This window comes from Heterodontus francisci, chromosome 19 (genome assembly GCF_036365525.1).
Source record: "Heterodontus francisci isolate sHetFra1 chromosome 19, sHetFra1.hap1, whole genome shotgun sequence".
NCBI classification, from domain to species: Eukaryota; Metazoa; Chordata; class Chondrichthyes; order Heterodontiformes; family Heterodontidae; genus Heterodontus; species Heterodontus francisci.
Window position 1 is genome coordinate 77,628,764 of NC_090389.1, and position 25,083 is coordinate 77,653,846.

General features: G+C 39.6%; 1 protein-coding gene across 6 annotated transcripts in view; it reads right to left on the bottom strand.

The window, feature by feature from the left end:
• Window positions 1-2,565: 2,565 nt before the first annotated feature.
• LOC137380222 (RNA-binding protein 5-like) overlaps window positions 2,566-25,083 on the bottom strand; it is a 47,822-nt gene continuing 25,304 nt past the window's right edge. For 5 of the 6 annotated variants that reach the window (XM_068052044.1, XM_068052043.1, XM_068052041.1 and 2 more), the window contains exons 9-25: window positions 23,660-23,725; window positions 18,807-18,967; window positions 17,115-17,212; window positions 16,118-16,205; window positions 15,183-15,269; window positions 12,347-12,437; window positions 10,730-10,818; window positions 9,040-9,118; window positions 8,774-8,865; window positions 7,809-7,973; window positions 6,314-6,463; window positions 6,122-6,208; window positions 4,671-4,865; window positions 4,495-4,569; window positions 4,302-4,399; window positions 3,456-3,585; window positions 2,566-3,052 (exon numbers count right to left, since the gene is read on the bottom strand). In XM_068052044.1, coding sequence (XP_067908145.1) covers window positions 2,927-3,052; window positions 3,456-3,585; window positions 4,302-4,399; window positions 4,495-4,569; window positions 4,671-4,865; window positions 6,122-6,208; window positions 6,314-6,463; window positions 7,809-7,973; window positions 8,774-8,865; window positions 9,040-9,118; window positions 10,730-10,818; window positions 12,347-12,437; window positions 15,183-15,269; window positions 16,118-16,205; window positions 17,115-17,212; window positions 18,807-18,967; window positions 23,660-23,725 — 1,877 coding nt within the window. In that variant the 3' untranslated portion in view covers window positions 2,566-2,926. The remainder of the gene's footprint in view (window positions 3,053-3,455; window positions 3,586-4,301; window positions 4,400-4,494; window positions 4,570-4,670; window positions 4,866-6,121; window positions 6,209-6,313; window positions 6,464-7,808; window positions 7,974-8,773; window positions 8,866-9,039; window positions 9,119-10,729; window positions 10,819-12,346; window positions 12,438-15,182; window positions 15,270-16,117; window positions 16,206-17,114; window positions 17,213-18,806; window positions 18,968-23,659; window positions 23,726-25,083) is intronic. The other variant, XM_068052046.1, reaches the window with a different exon arrangement.

Below are 25,083 nucleotides of genomic sequence, written 5' to 3' on the forward strand. Positions count from 1 at the left end.
AACCTGCTTAAGTCATTCTCCAATTACAGGTGCACAAACCTAGTCCAGAAATGAAAGTAGGCATCTTCAAATGCAGTAAAAAAAAATGTTATCACATCTTTCATGACCTCAGGCTGTCCCACAGCACTTAACAGCCAATAAAATATTTTTTTAAATGCAGTTACTATTAATATAGGAAAGGCAGCACCAATTTTTGCACAGCAAGCTCCCATAAACAGCAATGACCAGGTGCTCTGTTTTTTTAGGACAAAAGCAAACAACTGTGGATGCTGGAAATCCAGAGTAAAGAGAAAATGCTGGATAAAATTCTAATCAAAGATCATCCACCGGAAACATCAACTTATTTCTCTCTCCAAAGATGCTGTCAGGTCTGTTTTTGTGTGTTGGTTGAGGGACAAATATTGGCCAGAACACCAGGGAGAATGTCCCTGTTCCTCTTCAAACTAATGTCTTGGGATCCTTTACATTCATGCAAGAGGGAGGGCACCTCATTTGAAATTCAGAGGGAATCCTAATATTGACCACAAAATGAATACAGATAGGGTAAGTGCACTTTTTTCAACTTAACTCATCTATCCAGAAAAACAGAAGAATTTATCTTGTCACAGCATCCAGTTTAAATTATTCCAATGTTTTTGCTTTCACTTCTTCATCCAAAGACCAATCTCGCCTCTGTAGTCAATCGCTTTGAAACTTCAAGCTAGCAGTTTTTTTGACACATTTAAACTTACGGCCTTACGACATCGGTTTACTTTAATTTTCCAGATCTACTTTTTGATTCTGTTTACTATCTTTTCTAATGTTAAAAAGTCACCTTGATTTGAAGGTTATCCAGTCTTGCCTCCAAGCTCAGTCCTTATCCTAGGGATTGTGTACTTCTCTGAATTGGCTCCAGGGCTTGGAAGTCCCCCGTATGTCTCAATAACCAGAACAAATAGTAAATAGTCTGACAAGGTTATTGCTTAAGCAGGACTCTCTGAATCCATTGCATCTGTTCTGACTATGCCATTTTCCACACCAGTGCTTCCGTCTTTGTATCCCAGCAAGTTTTCCCCGTCATTGTGGTTGACAGAGCCTCAACCATGTCCATTTCCTGCACTTCCGCCCTCTACCACGATAGCCCCCCTTGTCCTCACCTTCCACATTCAAAGGATAATCCTCCAGCAGGTCCAGTGCAATGCCACTCCCCTTCCCTCCTAGCATTCAGGAAGGACCCTTCCATCTGCAACACCCTGATGCACTCTGCCATCACCCACTGCCCTGCTTATCTAAGTGCAGATGAAACACCTGCCTTTTCATTTACTTCTTTCCCACTATCCAGCATCTCACTTGGAACAGCAATTTACTTCTTTCAACTTAGTACTGTATTTACTGCACTGTCCTCTACACTGGGGAGATCAAATGCAGATTGAGCTATCACTTTGCTGAACAGCTTTGTTCAGTCTGCAAGTATGACCCTGTGATTCTGGGTGCTTGCCTTTTTAATTCTCCATTTCATTCCATCACTCACTGTTATTGATCCTGTCACAAATCTTCTTTCCCCCCTCCCCCCATATTTGTAAATCTCAAACTTATTCTAGTTTTTAACAAAAGGTTGACCTGAAATGTAAATTGCTTCTCGTTGCACAGATGCTGCCTGCACTGTTGAGTGTTTCTAGCATCAGTTTCATTTGATTTCCAGCACTGCAATATTTTGCTTTTGTTTCTCTGAATTATACTGTTTAAATTATATAGCCTAGCATTCTATTAGCTTACTTGCTAGTATTGAGCAATTGGATTCATTTGCCAAGTCTACCAAAATTCTTGCATCTTGCAACTTCATTCTTAGAATTCATAGAATGCTTGAATTACCCATCTTTTAAAAAAAAATACGCAGTACTCGGCCCTCGACAAACTAAATTTCTTCTGCCACTGTTTCATCCACATAGATTTTTTCCCCCAATAGATTCTGTAGTTCCTGGATTACTTTCTCAGAATCCAGTGCCACCGCTGCTGGTTTGCTATCTACAAACTTCAATTTGCATCTAGTTTCTGAATTCAAGTTGATGTAAATTGGTAATTTTTGAAAATGGAAACCTGTTAAGGAAGGCCTTTTACCCTCAATCCTCTCTTGTGTCTCAGTACTATGGGAAATCATACTACTGTATATATCTAGGGATTTGTTTTGAACCCTTTTAGCCTATGATTTCTATCTCCTTTATAAAGTTTTTGATCTTACTTGGATTATCTACTTTTAAGGGAGGCTTGGCATTCATGTCTTCCCCAATATTTGCAAGGAAGGAATTATTTAGCATATTGGGTTCATCTGTTTCAACCCAGTTCACAACTTTTAGTGTTGTTTTCCTCAGATTATATTTTGTTACAGTACTGAAAGCTTTTACTGTTATATTTGAGATTTGCAACTTTTGTTTTTAAACTTTTCCAGGTCATCCTTTGACCATTCATTTTGCAGGTTACTCAAGTCAACTAAATGACTTTTGAGCCAAGAAATAAATCTCCTGTAATTTTAGACTTTTTTCTATTGCTCTCAACCATAACCTTCAAATAATTTAAATTTATTAGCACCGAGAAATTTGTTTATTTAAGGAAGAGAGAAGGGAAGTGAAGGAGAAAAGAACAATGGTTCAAAATAATCAGGTTTGCAACTCCTACTCAGAATCTGTACAAAGGGTGTCAACTATAATACAGAATGTACACGTTGCTGGTTTTGTAGCAAAATCCATACACAAACCTTCCGCTTGTATCACATGCCCACCATAACCACCAGTTTTACAAGGTCATAATTTAAAAGACTAAAATGTAGTTGTTATTGTTAAACTTACAAATTTAACCAAAGCAGGAAAAGTGAAAAAAGTTGATGCACATTCTTTCTTGGTACAACAAAACAAACATAGTATTATTTACAATATTTACAACACAGGAAATATTATTCCATTTCTGAGAATCTGGCAAACATGGCTTTTCGAACAGCATCTTTATAGGTATCTGCAGTGTTGACACCGTAAGAGCTTCCACGTGTTCCAAGTCCAGCTCCTTTCATTCTTAATTGTGCCTGTTAAAAAGGATCAAAATCACTCTTTTAGTACTGTATAGCTCAAGATGAACAGATTCACATTCTATGCAGATACCAAAAAAAATTGCAAGAATTTCTTGTATTAACCACAGCACAGCTACATTTTAAACGTTTCAATTACTCTCAGGTAATTTATGTGCTTTCCTGCCAACCAGTCCCCATTGGAACAGCAGCTACAGGCAAGTGGTGAGAAATGGCCTTGCAAAATCTGAATGGCTCGCTTCCCTTCGCCTCTTCCTCCTCCAATCACATTCAAGACTGGCAACTAGTTAACTGGCAAATAAATACAGCAGGACTCAAGTGGCTCCTGTGCTCTAGTAGCACATTTTATTGAAGTTCAAATTCTCACCTCGGAGTACCCAGTAACAGCTGAACAACATACCTCAATTGGAGCAGTAATGCCTTGTTGGTTTCGACCAAGTCCTGAACCTTCTTTCCAGCCCATGGCTTGTAACATTCGGCTTCCAATATTATCACTACCAATGCCATCTTTAGTTGGTTGCTCAAAATCACTGTAAAAAGATGGATACACGTGTAAGGCAAGAGAACTACATTCAAATTTCAATACTGCTAATTCTGTTGAGAAAGCTATTCAAGTATCAATACGGCCTGTTTAAATTTGGTATGAGGGCAGTTCAAGAATATGCAAGTTGCTGATACAAGTCATCTGTAGGATGCAGAGTTGATATCTCACGAAAAATAGGAACACAGAAAAAGGCAGCAGTACAGTCGTGCAGCATGGTGTACCAACATCGCGTGCCACAGCGATGACAATGCTAATTCAATTCCTATGGCATCAGGTTTCCCATCTCTGATGAAACACTGGAGACCTCAAGACTGCAATTGAGATCGTCTAGCAAAACCTTTCATTCTGGCAGAAAGGTGAGAAAAAAATCATCCCACCATCCTGGAGATAGTGTTTTGCTTCTCCTAATTGCACAGGAGATGGTGGAGTGGGTGAAGTATATTACTTACCCCTGAACAAGACTGACGGCTACAAGTGGTATTGCCTGACATACAGGGAGGGATTTTTTTTGGTGGTGGGGGGGTGGAATTAGAAGTCAATTAAAGTCTCTAAGCAAATATCCTCTTCGCCTAGTGGTTTGTAGAAAAGCCAAGTACTGAGCAAGTCACATCATGTTGCTCTTGAGCTGGGGAATGACATACAACACAGGTGATCTGGAAAGGAAACAAGGTGTAATATATGAAGGGGAAAATCATTACTTACACAACTTGGGGTGTAAAGAACTTCTTCCTCTTGGGCTCTGGAGGCTCTGGGATTCCATACTTCTCTCTCCTTTCTGCTGCCCTGTCTCTGTACTTCATCTGTGAAAAAAGTTAAAATTCAGTGATATTAAATTACTTTAAACAGATTATCGTAGGCTGCTGCTTTTTATTACTGTGAGAACAGGTGATCATACCTCTCTTTCAGTCTTCTCCAAAGCTTCAAGTTCTGTATCAGTCATTTTTGCCCTTCTGTGAATCTCAAGATTTTGCTTTTTTGGTGGGAAGAAAATAAGCAATTGTATAATTTTGGATGATAACTTTTGAAATATCTAATGCAGCCACTTAATTTTTCTTTGAAGGATCTATATACCTTGTGTAGTTCAGAGAGTTGCTGGTGTCTGATGAGTGTCTCTTTACTGGGAAACTGTCTTCTACACAAAAGACAGGCCATTTTCTTCCAATCTGTCAGTTTCTCCTCTCCATCCTCAGTCTTTTCCTGTTCTTCTTCAGTATCACTTTCGCCACTGTAAGCTGCCACAAGACCTTGCTGTGGGCTTGCTTTTCTCTAAATTAAACCATAAGCAAAAGTCTGTTCACACACCAAGTACAGGAAAAGTACTGCACATGATCCTTATAAATGTACTCTGTTTTATTAAAATGGTAATTCACAGGCAAAAGGGCTCAAATAACTTACTGCAATTGAACATCTCCTGTTATGTTCTTTTTTACTATCCATCTTTTTATAATAGTATGTTGCAATAATCAACATTCAATTATCAAAGAACAACAAAGAACAATACAGCACAGGAACAGGCCATTCGGCTCTCCAAACCTGCGCCGAACTTGATGCCTGCCTAAACTAACACCTTCTGCACTTCCGGGGCCCATATCCCTCTATTCCCTTCCTATTCATGTATTTGTCAAGATGTCTCTTAAAAGTTGCTTCCACCACCTCCCCTGGCAGCAAGTTCCAGGCACTCACCACCCTCTGTGTAAAAAAAAAAAAAACTTGCCTCGCACATCCCCTCTAAACTTTGCCCCTCGCACCTTAAACCTATGTCCCCTAGTAACTGGCTCTTCCACCCTGGGAAAAAGCTTCTGACTATCCACTCTGTCCATGCCGCTCATAACTTTGTAAACCTCGATCATATCGCCCCTCCACCTCCGTCCTTCCAGTGAAAACAATCCGAGTTTTTCCACTCAAACTACTTGCAATATCAAAGCAGACATCACTAATAACCCATCTGATGGTTGGTATCTGACATACCAATCACCAATAAAGGGGCAAAAAAATCCTCCAATTAAATACATCCTACTTCAGTGTGCATTAAAGGAATCACAAGCACTTGATCTTCTAAGTACCATTATTCTGAACCACTCAAGAGTACTGCCTGTAATTCAGTCCTACGCATGTCTGATTCCATTTAAAAACCCTGGCTTCCACTATTGGCTGTGCTGGAATCCAATCACAAGTGGCTAGCTACAACTGCTCTACTCTAAGATCATGTCTACTTGAATATATAATGCTTTACTATTGAACATATTTTTTGGCTTGAGGTTTTGGAATTATCACATGCTCTAACAAAATTCCTACCCCTCAGAAAAAAATCTTAATTAGCTTCTACACTCCCATGCAGAATACCTACTTGAACAGAATTTTTCTTCCATGGCTTCACAATGATCAGACTCAACTAATTTCCAATGCAGACTATGTCTGAAGTTTCAGATGAAAACAAAACTTGCAATAAGAACAGGTGCTGCAAAAGTTAGGAGTCAGTTCCAGCTGCTGGAACCCCATTCACACAAGTAGTTCAGTCTAACCTTCAGCATACAGTCCTCTTCTTCAGGAACAGCTGACCTCTTTAGGGCTTCGACTGTTGTTGGCGACCTTTCTGCTGAAGTACCCTGCTGTAAATAGGACAAAATATTTACTATAACAAGTGACATTATACTTCTGTGCATGTTTTAACCGAATAATAAGCACACACTTCAAAAGTCAAGTAAAATTCACACCTTTTTCTCAAACAATGCAAAGCCGGCATCTGCCGCTGCAGACTCCTTCCGCTCATCCTCTCTAAGGCCCCCAATGGGCTGGAAACTGGTTTTGAAATTTTCTTTCTGTTTGTTCAAACTTTTAGCCCATCGTTCCATGTCTTTGGCAATCTAAAAAAGGCATTATTAAATTAGCATCTCTTTTCTGCAGCAACACAATAAAAGCAGCATATTGAATGGAAGCATGCATAAATTAGACAGTAGGCAAAAGGATTAGCATGTGATCCCAGTGTGCAGTAAACTGATCCATTAGAGTGCTCAACAGTAGGCTTACGAGATTTCAATGTATTTTTGTGCCCGCACCTCTTCTATCTGCAGAAACTCTATTTCAGTGAAAGGCAATGGGGGAGTAAAAAAAAATTGAAGCATGTGCCAATTTGATGTCTTCATTTGCACCACAAAGTAGAGGTGAAGTGGACTAGTTCTTGCCAATCTTAGAGAGGAAAGAGATCCAGAGCTGGTGATAGTCACAATTTGTGATCATTGGTTAATTGAGAATTTCATTTTGGGATAAATGTTTCTGATATGAACTCATGTTCTGAACTTTAAGAGTTAATTCACAAAGATATAGCCTCCCTAATTGTTTTTAAACAAGGAAATGCTGAAGCTGCTGGGGCAGAGGGAATTGGTATGCTAATGAGCTGACCATTGAAACAATTCTCCATAATAACATGGGACAACAGGTAATTTTGTTATCTCATTTCAGACTCGGCAACTTGAGCACCCTCCCACTTGCTTTGGACACTTTTTTATTCATTCGGGGAATGTGGGCGTCACTAGCTAGGCCAGCATTCATTGCCCATCCCTAATTGCCCTCAAGTAGGTAGTGGTGAGCTGCCTTCTTGAACCACTGCAGTCCTTGACATGTAGGTACACCAACAGTGCTGTTTAGGAAGGGAGTTCCAGGAACGCTCCATCCCAGGAACAAAAGGACCAAGATCCACAAGTTTGAAGAGAGTTGGCTAAGTCTACTGAGAGAGTGGCAATGAAGCTACAAGCAGTTTATCTCAAGAACAGAGCTGATCAAGTCTTGGTCTGATTTGATACCAAAAGCAAGTGTATTCATCTGGCTCACCAAGACAGGATGGCATGGTTCCTCTTTTTTTGAGACAGAGCAGAGGGTATGTTGAAATGAGATTGCTACAACTACATTCTCTTAATGACTAAAATAAGACAGCATATCTTAAGCACTATTCAGTTTCTCATTCTGAACAGCAGAGAATTGCATGTGCGCACATCACAACACCCTGCTCGTGTAACAAGCAGGACTCAATGTTACTGATCATAAACTTTGATACTGGGTATCAAAAGAAAATTTGCTATTGTAGGTAACGTGGGTTTACCTATGGGAGACCAGTGACACCACTCAAAATATCTAAAGGCAGATCCAAAAAGTTTTAAAATAGTGCTCTGCACATTGTGGATACCTGATGTGTACAATTTTTTTTTTTTTTACCTGCTGTGCAGTTTTGCTCTTTGGTTTCTCTTTCTTCTCTTTACCGTCTTTATTAGCTGCACCAGAAGCAGCATTCTGCTGTGCAGTATATTCTGATGCAGGCAGGTACTTTTGCTTTGCTCCATCCCAGTACAAATATTGTTGAGTTTGTGTATTGTAGTAGTACTGAAACAGGGGAAAAAAAGTTAGCACACCTCCATGATCTTATCAGCATCTGGTGGTGCTCTCAAACACATTCTAGTGATTGCTTTTGAAGCATCAATGGCATAAAGTTACTAACTAGAACCAAAGAGTTTGTAGCACGAGACTCAGGGAAGGGAAGGAGTGATTGTGGGAAGATTGAAAGACAGGATACTGTGCTCCATGTAGTTGTGTGTTTCTGGGTCCCTCCGGCATAAGCTACATTCAATAAATCAGTGATTTATAGAAAGGGCCTTTCATATGCTTCCCCCTCACAGAAATCATCATAAGTGAGCTACTAAAAAGATAAAACTGAGGGAAGATTTTAACCACATTGTCACAAAAATATATTTTGCATATTATATTTTAAAGGCTCACTCCAGAGATTTGAGCACATACTCTAAGCTACACTTCAGTGCAGTGCTGAAGGATTGTTGCATTATTGGAGGTTCTGTCTTTCGGATGAGATGTTAAACCAGGTGGGCACAAAAGATCTCATGACACTATTCAAAGAGGGACAGCGAAGTTCTCCCACTATCCTGGCGAACTATTCCTCAACAAACACAACAGATTTGGTCATTTATCTGATATCTGTGGGACCTTGATGTCTGCAAATTGGCTGCTGCGTTTGCTTATATTACTGTAATAACTAAATGGCAAAAGTACTTGTGGGAAGTGCTTTGGGACAACTTGCTCCTTTAAAAAGCACTATATAAACGAAAGTTCATTCTTTTGTACTATACGGACATATTAACATTAATAGTTTCAATAAAGAGAGCTTTTACCTGAGAGTTAGGATCATAGTAAAGTCCAGTCTGTTGATCATAGTAGAATCCAGATGAATCATCGTACTGGTAACTGGAAACATCAGGTGCAGCTGCAAAACAGGCAGAAATAAATTTAGGGATGAGATCTATGAAAACAAAATATGTAAAAGGAACTCAACTACATGAACTTTAAAAGTGTCAACTAATTGAAAAAACATGTGCAGGATTGGAAGTCGTTTTTAGACACTTCATTTAAAAATAAATTATTTAAATCCTTTGCTTACAGAATTTGGAGTCTGAAGAAGCAGGACCTGGATCTGTAGCTTGTTGACCATCAGGTGTTGATGATTGTCCAACGTCTACCTGTCAAGTACGAAACAAATCCGCTTCAAATTTTTCAGTAACTTAAACATTTTAGTAACCTTCCCATTTCAACCATCCCTTTAATAGGCACCCAGTTCAAAAGATTAAAATTTATTCACAAAACATTTCAACAGTTCGTTATGCAAAAGGGATCTCTCAGGGCACTGAGGATCAAGGAATATGGTGAGGCACTTAGGACCAATTCCAATCCACTCCTTCAACCCTATATGTGACATTTGACAGTAGCCTTACAAGGGGAAAAGTAGTAAAATTGTTTTTCACAAACAATTTAAGGATCAAAGCACAAAAATGCCAATTGTCTAATTTTCCATTGCAGAGCTCCAATAAAGGGATAGAGGACATCTGGGCAATGCACAAAATATCTCCTAGATAAAGCTGGAAATGGAGATTTGAAAAGAAACACAGCTTTCTCTCCACTTCAACAACCTTTATTTCCTGGAAGGAGACTTGGGGTAAAAGGAAGAGAAACAATATTTTCTTGAGGAACATTTACATAAAATGTTTCTTCAGTGTGGGTCATGGGACAGCAATGTCTGTGCACTACTCCCTAAAGCTAATTCCCATACCATAACAGCAGAATCATTGACCCTGGTCTGAATTTCATCAGCGCGCTGTGCTTTCAACTCGGCAGCCTTCTGACACGAAAGTGCCGCCAAGCAGTCCCCGTGATATTACACACGGGGCGCATTTAAATGGAGGAGGCAGAGTGTCCGGCGGCACCGCACAGGCGCCATTTTTAGTAGGGCTTTAAGCCCTTAGAATTACTTTTATTTTTTAACAAGGTGCAGCATTCTTAAATTTTTATTAAAATAAAGATGTGACGGCTCTTCCCCAACCTCCCCCCCACAACTGGTCATTTCAATGCCCGAAGTGACCAAAGCATGCCTTTTTCCCTACCCGAACTTTACCCCCCAAACTTCTAACATTTGACCTATAACCCCCTCCCACCATCGCCACATCCAATAAAAATTGAATTCCCTGCTCCTCCACCCCTACCGCCCTGAAAATTTTATTCCTTCCCCCTTCCCACCAGGTTCTCGCCTTGAAGCTCCATGCGGAGTTCTGCAGGCGCGCAGAGCACGAATGGCGGCCGTAAAAATCGGCGGACGGCCGCCGCCTGCAGGTAAGTGCATTTACATCTCATTAACGTTAATTTGCAAATGGTGAAGGGCCCACCGCCAGGCTGTGGAGGGGCCGCGCTGTGGAGGGGCCGCACTGAGGTCCCTTCACGACGTCGTGGGTCGAGGCGGGCCTCTCCCCGCAGAATTTTACCGGCCCCCGCACCGCAACCCGCCGTGACAAGGGGCCTGTAAAATTCAGCTTCCTGTGCCTGAAGTCTTGCAATCAGGATAAGAGAGTCAATTTTAGTTGTAAACACTAGGAGCAATGCATGGATATGACTTCCCCATTACACAAGCTAGAGAAACATCAATCTATTTGTCAGATGTTCAGATGTCAGTGCCTTTGAACAGTCCTTTTAGGTTTTTGACATAATGCTAAAACCTATCTTTACCTATGAAGATGGAACAAGAGAGGCAAGGACAAAGCAACTTTAAGAAAAACTTCAGTTCCCAGCTAAAATGATCCTACCTGAATACTTTGCTGGTAGCTTTGCGCACGACTTGAATATACCTGAACTTGTGATGCAGGTGTGTTTGCAGAAGTACTAACAGCAGGACCTGCACAAAAAACAAATTTTTTCTCTTAACAGTGAACCAACTTACATTGTACAATGCAGGTTAAAACAGATAAAACATCAGCTCCACATAAAATACTTGACCTTGCTGAATTCAAAAGCAGCATATTTTTGATGTTTTAAACAGACCGTGATTACGTATGCAGTTAGCCATTTTATAATTTTCATTCCGTATCCCATCCAATATTCCCCACCTGCTGCTTATCTGTGATTTGGGGAAAGCAAGAACAGATCAAGACTGTTCTTCCCATAATTTTTTCCAATAGTTGTCACACAGATATCTGGAGATGCCGTGCAGCAAAAGTGCAAATCCACATAGCAAACTTGCTACTGTCGCTAACTAAATCCATTTAGTAAACATCCAGACTGAAACATTGTTTTAATTAGGAATCAGCTACAGAATACATAACACAGAAATGCCTATTCAAGATTTTATAATGCCACTGTGCAGAAATTACTGCCACTGAATCGGAATATAGTTTTTCTTTTTGAATGTTTGGAAGAGCAACTCAAAGGGAAAACAATTAGAATGTCAAACCTAACACTCTACCACATATTTCTCCAGTCAACTTCAACTACACAAACTAAGCATAGAATTCGGAGATGTGAAAGCATTTCCCAATCAACGTGCACTATGTTCAAATCTTGTTAACTGGTTAGATGTACATGAATGGGATTCCAACCATTTCCAACTATACAGTATTCCAATGGCTCAAAACAGCACTGCATTGTACCCAACTTTTCAAAGTGCATGAACCAAACCACTGTTCTTTGTACACGACCTCTATAAATCAATTAACACAATCAATGTAATCCTCAACTTGATTTAGAAGCAGGATTATTTTAGAAGCATGGCTCAAAATTAAAGTTATTGAGCTACTAATCCAGAGTACTATTATTTATATCCTATATACTTGAACTACCATGCTTTAATGTCACGTTAAACATACTTTTTGTATGATATGCTGTATAACTCATTTGGTGTTACACAGATCAAAATGCTATGTGTTTTTCTACAGTACAAGTGGACACAGTACAACAATTACACACATCCGCCAATTGTTTTCTGAAATCCTAGATACATTGCTGCAACCAGCAGCAGAATAGAAAATAAACTACCTAAACATGCATGTTCAAAGGCAGTTTCTAAAACATGTAAACAAAACCTGGATTGTCCAGCGAGTACATGATGGCATTGAAATGCATTCACTGCTCCATTAAACAAATGTACCAATGTGGCAACCTAAAGTAAATTTTGTTAAATAGGTATGTGTTGATATTTTAAAAAGATTCAACTGCTGTAGGTGAACAGAGACTGACAAGTTAGCTATTTTTAATCTGCAGTTTACAAAAAACCTGAATTAATTTTGCATTTCTCAGGACTCAAAATTAGCAACACTTGCGTAATTTATTCTTCAGCTAAACCTGATTTAATGGTTTAGTAAAGGAATAACATTGCACCAACCTCTCAATTCAGTCTTTCATTCTGAAAGAGAACGCTGACACCCTACCTGTGAGAGTAGCTGCTGCCTGGTATGTGACAGGTGGTTGTTGACTGGGGTCCACAGAGCCTTGTTGAAAGAACTGGTATTCCTGCGAGTACTGTGCCGATTGCACACATTTCATAGTTAGTGTGGTGCACATAGAAGAACTCTAATTAAGACCGCACTTTAGAATATCTGTATATAAAATACATACAAGGCACTATCCTGCGATTCCCAGTGAAATAAAGCTCAAACCTTTCAGGTACAGATGGGAGCTTCAGGATTTTTTCATTCCCTCTTTTCTTTTCAGGGATACCTTTGCCAGATTTCATTCGTTGGATGAGAAGACAGGACAACAACCTGTTCCCAGGTTTCTGTCAGTGTTTCTCTGTAACTGGCAATAAAGCCCATAAGAATGGCCCTGATGTGACTCTTCCTTTAATTTACTATTAGTTATTTTTTGTTTGGCCAGGAAATGCCTTGTTTCTACTAACTACTGCTCCATCACCCACTCTCACCATTAGCAAAACTCATTGAATTGTTTTTAACTGTTGAGTTTTTGAAAATACCTATGTCCGGTAACACTATATGTATTATAAAGAACAAATACAGAGCAAGTTTCAAGATAATAGCATGTGCCAGGGCTGAGGACCATCATAAATGATTCAAGCTTTGAATTTGTAGTTCAAGACATCAGAATCCCCTGTACTGTTCAATTTGTCGCATTGGTCCAATATATTTTAATTTTCATTAACATTGGGGAACAAGCAATGCTGCCATTCTTATGCATGTGGGCTCACCAGAGAGGAATTATAAAGATCATGCTGAGAAATGGCACATTTTGCATATTATACATTAAGTTGAGGGCACTGAGCTCTGTAGCAGGTTGGCACATCATTCTTGTCTTGTTAAGTCTGAGCCCACTGTACCCCAGGGTGGGATAAAAACATCCTCTGTTGGTTGTAAGGTTAAGTAAAGTGAGTCTGGGCAGTAAAACCCCCTTCCAATGGGTATGGGTCCAAAGCACGAAATAACCTCGAAAATGGCAGCAAGTTGGAAATCTGACTCAAACTCTGCAGCTGGCCCATACTAAACATGATTTGGCAGGGCAGGTTAATAACCTTAAGTACCCACAGTGGAAAAAATCCACCACTACTAATATTCCTCTCTCTCTGGACACAGAAGCACATAACCTGCTACACAGAGCTCACACCTGACAAGGTTCCAGCTCAAGAATACCACTAACAAGTATCAGTATAGCGTGTTGTTTTGTAAATAATGTTGAATTCATTAACACAAACATAAAATAGCGCAGTCTGGATATAAGCCATGGAGCACAAATATAACTATTATTGTAGAACACAAAAATAAACTGCATTATCACATATCACTGCTTGAAATCATTTTTAGCAGGAAGCAAACTAAACTTGGAAGATGTTCCTAATTATTTAATACATATCTAGAAATATGATTACTGGATAGTGTCATGCCATATCATACTTGTTTTCCATATTATTTTCTCATGGAACGGTAGGAAATAAGGCCAAGCTCCCCAATCAAGGAATTCCTGACTTAGCCAGGTCATTACAAAAAAGGGAGAATGGATATTTTGGCACAGGATGGAAAAGGAAAAAAAAAATCACAAGGACAGATTGTATGCACCTCTTAGCAGCCAGTTAAAGCAGGGCTGGCTGCTATAAGAGCCTAGAAGTAGATAAACATGGTGACACAGGAAACATTTGAATTATTGTAGGTTTGTAACATTTCATCAAATTCAGGAAAACTTTGATAATGGCAAGAATGCTACTGCACCTGAATACACACAAGCGAATTTCTCTTAAAAAATTGACTCCAATGAAAATGGTAAGCTAACCCAAAAGTTCATCCATTTTTGACCACCATTCTTAAGATGTTACTTACCACAGAGCAGTTGACATTTATATTAATTGCTAATTCAATTTAGTTAGCTTTCCATTCATTTCTCTCTTCACTTTACAGGCTCCACGTACAATAATGTCTGCCAAGAGTGCACAGACAACCTGCTCCCAAGTCTACCAATGAAATCTGTAACTAGCCACTTGAGTATATGAGTAGGCATTTGGAGGCAACTTTTCATCCATCCCTCTGATACTCAATCCCTCCCACCACAGACTTATTCAGATAGGTAAGAAAACTGGAAGGGTGGGGACACTGACATGCTAAGCAAGTGACAAGCAACTGGAAGGGAATACCCAGATCAGACTCTTACAGCTCTTCAGTGATACAGCAAGCCTACTGTCGATTTGCTTGATTTTGTTTTTTAAGTGAAAGATGGGAGAAATAAATACTGCATTCTTGCCAGATCCCAGCTTCAATACTTCAATACTTATTGATTCATCAGAAGTGACCACTGAAAATTCCAACAGTTAACAGGAGCGAGAATGACTTAGAAGTAGGAAGAAATGGACAATTATCCTAATTACATTCAAAGCATTTGAAGACAAGCTTTGATTCTGTAGGCAACTTGAACAAAGGGGAGCCAATTACCAAATTTACAATAACTTCATTCCCGCAGAGATAATAATGCAAAATAACTAATCTTAAGAGGGATTTAATCGCAACTATTAATGTATTAGTGGTCAATGGATATCTCAACTCTGTTCTTGAATGTGTGCTTAATGAGGTACTCAATTTTAAAAGTCAGACTAATGCAGCATGCACTAAGTGCTTTTATGTTCTTCACTGTGATTTGAGTCTTTACAGTGCAGAGAGTTTAGTGCCTTATACTATCCTGGAGTAACTGATGTCCCTCTTTCTTTTGTTCCATGGTTGGTATTAAGTTTTATTTTAGGTTGTACTTATTGCCCCTGGATCCATTACCAACCTGCGCATAATGTTGACCATAGCTATCCAGTCCAGATGGTGGGAGGTAATTGTAATCCAGGTTCATTGGATCTGAACTCTGCTGAGCCTTAAAGAAATGTCATAAAATAGGACAGGTCAAAAAGTAGAAAGTATTTTAAAAGAGAGAAAAAAAAACTGAAAATACAAATTAATATTTTCAACTATATTACCCAAGTGTGCACTGATTTGCTCAACTTTGGAAAAGTAAACCAAAGAATACATTTACTGGTGCTCCCTCCTACCTATGCTTTTGTGTTTCAACACAAGCTAGGCGCAGATATTTTGTAAAGCATGTTCTATCACTCAGTACTCTGGCGAGAGCATAGCTCAAAGTACATTTAGGATAGCTCAACAAGAGACACTACATGCACAACATTCAAAGACAGCTAGTCTGTGAGCTATGGAGCATAAGCTATGAAACAATGGAGCACCAGATTAGTGACTGTATATATCAGAATCTGGTGTAGAACAGATTTATATATTTTGGATGTGGTATGATGCTCCAAATTGAACTATTAGAATGTGCAAAAACAACTTAGCATGATTTACACTCTCATTTCTCTTCCTTGTGAGATGGAAAGACTGTTGAAGTGCATTAACGTACCCAAGGTACGCTTGTTAATCTAAAAGCAATAAAACATTCATGGTTTCTATTTGCAGGTACTTATCACAGACATTGAGCTGTGGTAGTACAACCTGCTGTAGGAAAACCCTGTCTTTTATCATACACCACCACAAATATCAGTCAGGACTTTACTATCAAATGGAATGCAATATTCCCATTTCACAGTACATTACTGAATTGTGATATTGTTTCGTGGTTTTCCTCATAATTTTAGTAACTGAACTGAAGGAAATCTTTAAAAAAATTAATTCTATGTTGCAGAATGTATACTTTTAGCTATAAGGTTTTACCTGGCTTGATGACCACTGAGCAGCAGCGATGGCTGTACTTGCAACAGTCATGGCACTGATCCGATTTCCATCGCCAAGGAAGAGGTCCCTGAATAGGAAGGCAAGTTGAATATTAGTAAAACATGGTCACGTTTGATTTTGACCAAAGCTAGTGTTGAACAATTCCAGGTCTCATAACTGATCAAACATGGACAATGCAGACATCTGACAATTGTGAATTGTTGGAATCTGTCCAAATCATGCTAAATCTGGTAGTATAACCAAGTGACCAAGATAGAACTTAATGCTGCTTCTGAATGGCAGGGAAGTTTGTAACACATCAGACTGCTAGGGCTTATAATTTTCCACACAAAGGTTATTCAGTTGATTTGTTGGGGAGTGATGCAACTTTTTATGAAATGGAGCGAGGAAAGACAAGAGAAAGGGCAAACACAGGAGAAAGGACAAACATAACTTGAGCCCTTATCCAACCTGCATTCTGACAGAAGATTTTTCGTTAAAAAGCAAGCATAACATAACTGTAGGAGTTAAGTACAGCTCCAATATAGTGCACATAAAGTGGCAGGACACAAGTTTGGACCTAGAATTTTCCAGTGAAATCTCAAAAATTGAGTCATGGGAAAGTATAGGAATCAAATGTTTCTTACAAGGAGGCAAGGAAGATCAGTGCCCATCATTCCATTGCTATTCTTGCATACCTCCGTCACCTGGATATATAACTGCAATGTAGATTTTCAGTCCATCACTTCAGTGTGTGCAACAGGGCTGAGATTTCAGGGATGGATAACTTACAAAGTTGGTTTCAAACCCTTTTCTTTTACCTCCTCAGTCTCCTGGATTCTCAAACTGATAGTTAGTCCAGAGCAACACTGGCAGTTTGAGGACAGGCTTCCCACCCCAAAATCTATGTTTAGCTGAAGTAAAATTTTGTGATGTAATGGTATCAGTGCCAGCCTTAAACCTAAAAGCAGTTTAGCTTTAGCAATCAGTTACTTACTTCCTTGCACTCTTTGCAAAATCAACACCAATAGTTTTGCCATCAATGCTCAGTGGTGGCTGTAAGGACTGCAGTATCTGAAGAAGCTGAGACGCCTCCTGTAAATTGCAGAAGGGGAGGAAGACAGCGAGTGGTCAATTTAATTGCACTAAAGGTGATTTCGCTCGAGGGTCGTCAGATGCAACATCCATATTTTCAGGAGGGTATGGTTCAGCGGGCAAGATTCCAGTTCACCTATATTTCCTTTTGATGTATTTACTGATTTTCACCTTGGCATTAAGATTTTGAAGTTGTTGAATCCTATTTCAGTATTAGCAACAGTATTGCTTGATAGCTATAATTATACATTTGGTTTTAGTGTACAGCATTGTTCATAATAATGCTTCAATAAAAATAATTTGTGGTTCCTCCAAATAATATTTGGTTAATTCTAGAACTACTACATACCTACAACATGCATGACTATCAAATTAGTTCAAAATTTAAGCAAACTTAAAAGGAATTGGAAACTACCAACAGTTCTTATTTGTTCAAAGAAAACACTTCACAATAAGTCATTCCCAACATGCTAGATTAACAGCGAAAATCCCCACTTTTGAACATACCACAGAAAGGTATGCATTTGTATAGTCTCAGTTTCTCAAAGCACTTCATACAAATTAAGTGCAGCGACAATTATGAATTGAAGACATGCAATTATTTAACGCATCCCAAAAAGGATCGCCAAATCCACTTATTCAGAATAGGCCTTTTTAGAGAGGGGAACAGGAAACAAAAGGAAAATGGGGCTCCAAAAGTAGTAAAGCTGTACTCTCAACAAATGAGATTAATCTGAAAGAAAGGACGCACAAGAAGCCATCACATTACTCAAGAATCTGCTTAAAGCATGTTACAAAGCACCCTTTATAACTCAATACAAAATGCAGCTTCTGGGATGCAGTGATTTGACAGTGACCAGACAAAAGAATTGCTTGCCCAAACAGAAGACATAAAATTAATCCTTATTCTGTCATTTAAGTGTTTCTTTTTTAAAAAACTGGTTAGGAAATCCAGTGTTTTTAAACAGGTACATATAGGCCATTAATAAATGTGTATTTAATTATAATGATTGGCTTCGGTGGTACACTGGTTTTTCACTTTTGAGAACCAGAGACTGAATTATTTTCACAGTGATGGGAGGAAAACCTCATTCACTAAAAGGGCTGTGAAAAATCGATCATACTCAGTTCCAAGTGTCCATGGGCCCAAAAGCATAGAACTGTCAATTAGTATTAAATGGTGCGCAATTTTATTCAGAAAGGTCACGGGGCAGCCGGTATGGGAGATGGAAAATGTCACGAGTAGTGGGGTGCTTTAGGTATAGATCATATTGGGCCAATCTGCGAGCACTCAGTTCTTTGTTTGAGCAATCCACAATTAGATAGCATACATTCAGCAAAAACAAACTAAAAATATAGTTAACAGAAGACACAATTCATAAATATCCCCAAAGTCTGAAATTACTGGGATTTTTGTCTCAAGTGTAATCTGTTACAGATCAGCATTTGCAGGTTTCTGAACAGATGCCTAACCACCCTCTCAGCTTTAAGGAACTGAATGTATGGTGAGCAATTTGAGGAAGAAATCACAGAACTCAAAACCACGTGCCTTACCACTAAAGTATCAATTAAATGCTTAATGATGAAAACTCACCACAATAGAAGCAAGCTGCACAAAAGCAAATCCCCTGTTCAGTTGTGTCTGCTTATCCTTAATCAGCCGAATATTGGAGAGCGCCAATGCAGCATATGGAGTAAGAGCACTTAAGATGGACTCCACCGAGGTGTGGGAGCTAATGTTTCTTAAAATGACAGCTGTTTAAGGGAAATAAAGATTTATGTAAATCTGCAAGATATTAACAGCATTAGATATATATCCAGTGTATTTGCAAAGTTATTTAGGGTCAAATTAACCCCAGAAGTCTGACTACCAATGTTAATTAAAACCAACGTTTTATTCCATCCTAATAGCCCAGTTTGTCCAATGAATAGCTGAGCCAGTTACAGCAGAAAGGACCATGGGGAAGGAGTTTCCACACCTGATCATGACTCAGCAACCTCTGCTGTGAGTGCATACACGAGTACATCAAATGTGACAGGTTGAGATCAATTGTGCCAAAATAGCCTTTTGGCAAGATTCATCACATAAATGGTCACCTGGACAATGCACCTAACAAACTGGCAGTCAGCAAACCAAGGAATCATATACCTTCAAGAGGTAAGAGCTATGGAGAAAATGACTATTACGGACAGAATTGAGAGAACTGAAACCCCAGTTCTTTTCCCTTTACTGTCCGTAATCAGTGTGTTTTTGACAAGGAAGATGTGTGTGCTTCTTAACCAGAGTGTATGGCTAATTTGAATAATCAACAGCATGCTTCTTGCAGGTTTAAGAGTATTATTTTTATTCATACGCTCAACCAAAAAGTCTAACGCTACGTCACTCACTCACACCACACACAAGAAAGCAAGCCATTAAGGATAGTGTACTTTTACAAATTGCAAACCAAGGAACAGTTCGTAAGTCACATGATTTGGCCGGTCCTGGGGCAAAGTCATGCATTGTGGGCCTGGTGAAGAAGGCATTTTAGTTAGGTGGATTCGATACATGCAGTCATATATTGAAGTTGTTGCAGGATTCTCTTGAGACGACGGATTTTCAGCAGGTCGCGCGGTTAGTTGCTTGAAGTCTCATTCATAGGAGGTTGGTTTTCTGTACTGGTGGACTTGAAATGGAACAGGCTTGGTGACCTTAAGATGTTACAGTCTCAGTTCTTTTAAAAGGTACAAAGGTACTACCTTGTCTGCTTGTTGCTTTTTCCTGCAGTCTGTATTTTAAAGATTTTTAAAAGGAGACCAACGTGACTGCCCCACCACGTGACTTCAGTTCCTTTGGGAAATATGGAGGGGGTCTAGGTTGATTAGCGCCATCCTGGTTTATTGTTGTAAGACATTCATCCTGAGGAGGGTTAAGACAATCATCTTCGTTGTTTCAGGAGAAACCCATTTAATTCAGGAATGTCGCTTGATGGTTTCAGAATGGGCATTGATGATACCTTAGTCTGGAAGGTATCCTTTGTCCTTTCAAGTCTGTGAATCAGTTTTTGAATACAGACCACAGGTCAGCTGACCTTTGGCAGCCATCATTGCAACCCATGTCCACTTAAATTAACTACAATGGACATTAAAAAACAAAAGGAAAATTAAAGATGGTATGCTGAATATAGCATAGATTTAGAGTCATAGAGTTATACAGCACAGAAACAGGCCCTTCGGCCCATCATGTCCATGCCGGCCATCAAGCATCTATCTATTCTAATCCCATTTTCTAGCACTTGGCCCATAGCCTTGTATGCTATGGCATTTCAAGTGCTTATCTAAATACTGCTTAAATGTTTAGAGGGTTCCTGCCTCTACCATCCCTTAAGGCAGTTTGTTCCAGATTCCAACCACCCTCTGGGTGAAAAGGTTTCTCCTCAAATTCCCTCTAAATTTCCTGTCCCTTACCTTAAATCTATGCCCCCTGGTTATTGACACCTCCACTAAGGGAAAAAGTTTCTTCCTATCTACCATATCTATGCCCTTCATAATTTTGTATACCTCAATCAGGTCCCCCCCTCAGCCTTCTCTGTTCGAAGGAAAACAACCCTAGCCTATCCAGTCTCTTCATAGCTGAAATGCTCCAGCCCAGGCAACATCCTCCCGGTGAATCTCCTCTACACCCTCTCCAGTGCAATCACATCCTTCCTATAGTGACCAGAACTGTACACAGTACTCATGCTGTGGCCTAACTAGTGTTTTATACAGCTCCATCATAACCTCCCTGCTCTTATATTCTATGCCGCAGCTAATAAAGGCAAGTATCCCATATGCCTTCCTAACCACCTTCTCTACCTGTGCCTTCAGTGATCTTTGGAGAAGTACACCAAGGTCCCTCTGACCCTCTGTACTTCCTAGGGTCCTACCACCCATTGTATATTCCCTTGCCTTGTTAGTCCTCCCAAGATGCATCACCTCACACTTCTCAGGATTAAATTCCATTTGCCACTGCCCTGCCCATCTTACAAGCCCATCTAGATCGTCCTGTAATCTAAGGCATTCCTCCTCGCTATTTACAACACTAATTTTCGGAGCGAACTTACTGATCATACTTCCTATATTCACGTCTAATTCATTAATGTAAAGTTATGAATAGGACATGCCTCAACTGGGCATGAAACTAAGAAAAAAAACACATCCTATTTGCTTCGGGGCTTGAATGCACAAAACAGCAAAACAAAAGTGGCCATTCTACCAAATAAACATTTTCAGATGTTTCAACAAAATGCATATTCCATTCCAACCAAAAAAGAAAAGCTGGTGTCACACAGGAAGATATATATTGGGGTAACAGGATGTGCTCTCTAGAGTTGTGAAGGGATTTGGTTGATGGAATTTCACTCATCAAGCCCATGAGCGTACCCGACGTCATGTGCTGCAGTGGAAAAGTATCTCATTCCCATACTGAAACCTCTCTTACAAATCTAAAAATATGAAACAAAGCACTTGTTCATTGAATTTTTTTTAAAATTTATTTTGCAACACTTGCCCAGCTCCCGTGAAAATAAAATCTGTATTGCCATACTGCAGTCCCATTCCCTCGTGATACATGGCATGTACAGCACATAACATGACATGTGCATCTTGTCCCATTTATGAACCGCAAATTCAACTAAGCATTTCCTTGGTGAGGTCAGTGCTTATGCAGGATGTGAATGTGTACTGAAAATACATTTAGTAATGCAACTTGCTTCAAAAACATACTATTCCATATAATTAGTTGTGCTGTGCATCAATGTTCCCTCTAGGATGGACAGCAATCCAAAAGTTCCCAAATAGGTCAGCATGAGTTGGACTTCAAGTTACCACATGTGTGCAGGCACGCAAAAACATTTAAAAAGGGTCACACACTTAAACAAATCACCAAATAAATTGAGAGTTACATTGCTTTGCACGAATATACCCCCAAGTATAGGATTTTAAAAGCCAGGCTACAAAGTTCTGGTTAAGACCGTTATCGAGTCCGTCACATCGCTACTGACTGCTGACAAGAGCTGAAGACAGTGGCCGAGAAATACAAACGTGTTTGTAAACAGCTGGGGGACCTCATAACATTTCAAGCGTGCAGCTAGTTCTGTACTATTTATTGGCTGTCTCTCTTTTTTTTTTTCCAAAGGGAGATGGTGGGTAGGGCCACATCAGGCTTCACTGACACCCAACTAATGGCAGCCAGCGTCTGAGAGATGCACCCTGGCTGCTGACTGAGAAACATTTCGGAACACAGAAATGACTAAAAGTATTACAGTGCAGGAACCCACAACAATTTGCATTTATATTGCTCCTTTAATGTAGAAAAATAACCTATGGTGCTATAAAGGTGCATTCTCAGATAAAATTTGGCACCGAGCCACAAAGAGATATCAGGGGAGGTGATGTCAAAGAAGCTGATTTTAAAGAAGTATCTTGAAAGGGAGAGTGTTTTAGGAAGGGAATTTCAGAGCTTAGGGCCTAGACAGCTGAAAGTGCAGCTACTAATGGTGGGGCAAAGGAAACCCCGGATGCATAAACAGCCAGAATTGCAGGAATGCAGAGTTCTTGGAAGGCAGGGCTGGTGGAGGTTATAGATATGGGGACAGGTGCAGCTGAAAAGGAATTTGAATACAATGATTTAAATTCGAAACGTTGTTGGATCAGGAACCAATGTGGGTCAGCAACCACAAATGTGATTGGTGAACCAGACTTTGCTCAAGTCAGGACAGTCTCAACAGGGACGTCCAAAGTGTCACATCACTCCTGCACTCCATTCTTGCACAGAGTTCATAGGAGTGGCGAAGCACAGGGATGGGTTAACAGTACCTTCCTGCTAGCTGCCGCTACGACTTGCTGAGCAAGTTTAATCACGTGGCGAGTCAGGCACTGAAGAAAACCAACATTACAAAAGGGTCCTGTGTAGGACCCTTATTTAAATATTTTATTCATTGTTTTACGCACTCCCGCGTCCTGAATGCTAACAGAGTAGTATGATCCAATACAGCTGGCAGCTTATTTCTAGTGCAGAGTAAGCATGTCACCAGTCATATTGGACACTTGGGTGCCTATTTTGCATAATAAAAATGGTCACTTTGCCCATCGTTTCAGCTCATCCTAAACTGGGTGCACTGAATGAAGGATTATAAATAAGTGAGAATGAATACAAGCTAATTATGGAAAGGAAAAAGAAATCTCCTGCCAAGAATTTAAAAAAAGTGTTTGAAAATCATTCTAAGGCTTTGATATATATTGCGATCTTCTCACTGACCATGTACGGTGTACGATTAATATTACTGGAAGATTATTGAAAAACTAAATTGCAATGATTACCAAGAAATTCTGCAGCTAATATACATCATAAAACACGGTGCAACAGAAATTTTAAAAAGACCATAGTAAATAAACAGACAGGAAATGCACAGAAAACCACCAACTTACTGTCACTGTAGTAATCAAGTGACTGCTGAACTTCTACTGATGCAGGGTGCTGATCCTGTTCAGACTCTGAGCAAAAGAAAAATAGATACTAAGTTTCATCATAAAATGATGAGACCAGTGATTTTTAATAAACTGGAAATCATTCAACAGTACAAAAGGTGCTGTCAGTTTTATGCAACAAAACTGTCAATTTTCTTCACATGCACACACAAGAACTTTGTTTTTAATTCTTTCGTGGGATGCAGGTGTCGCTGGCAAGGCCAGCACTTGTTGCCCAACCCTAGTTGCCTAGAACCGAGTGGCCAATAGGCCATTTCAGAGGGCAGTTAAGAGTCAACTACATTGCAGTGGGTCTGGAGTCACATGTAGGACAGACTTCCTTCCTCAAAGGACATTAGTGAACCAGATGGGTTTTTATGACGATCAATGATAGTTCCATGGCACCATTACTGAAACTAACTTTCAATTCCAGGGTTCTATTAATTAACTGATTTTTTCATTAATTAACTGAATTCAGATTCTACCAGCTGCCGTGTTGGGATTTGAATGTCACTGGAACCTCCTTCGATCCTGCCTCATCTATCATAACCCTATATTCCGTTTGCCTCATATGCATATCTAGCATCCTCATAAATGCATCTATACTATTCTCTTCAACCATGCCCTATGGCAACAACTTCCACATTCTCACCACTGTCCAGGTAAAGAAGTTTCTTCTGAATTCCCCATCTGATTTCTTGGTGACTCTCATATTGATGGCTTCGATTTTGCTCTTCCACACAGGTGGAAACAGAGTAGTCAATCAAAACTTTTCATAATTAGGTCACCCCTCAGCCTTCTCGGACACAGCCTACTCATCCTTTCCTGATAGTTATAACCACCCCTCAGTTGTGGTATAATCGTTGTAAACCTTTTTTGCACACTCTCCAATTCCTTTATATCCTTTTTATAACCTGGCAACCAGAACTGCAGATAGTATGCCAAGTGTAGCCGAACCAAGGTTCGATACAGATATAGCAAAAGTTCTCTACTCTTCAATTCTATCCCTCTAATAATAAACCTTACTGCTTGGTTTGTTTTAGTTATGGCTTTATTTACCTGCGTTGCAACTTCCAGTGATTAATTTATTTGCACTCAGAGACCCCTTTGCTCTTCTACCCCCTTTAGATTCTTATTTTCTAAGCAATATGTGACTTCCTTATTTTTCTTACAAAAATGTAAGACCTCACACTTAGCTGTGTTGAAACTCATTAGCCAATTATATGCCCATTCTGCAAGTTTAACATATTTGTTGCAGTCTCCAGTGTTGACTATCCCTCCCAATTTGGTGTAGTGCAGATTTAGAGATGCATTTTGATTACAAAGTGTAAATTCATTGATATAAATTGTGAACAGTGGTCCCAGCAATAATCCTTGTGGGAACC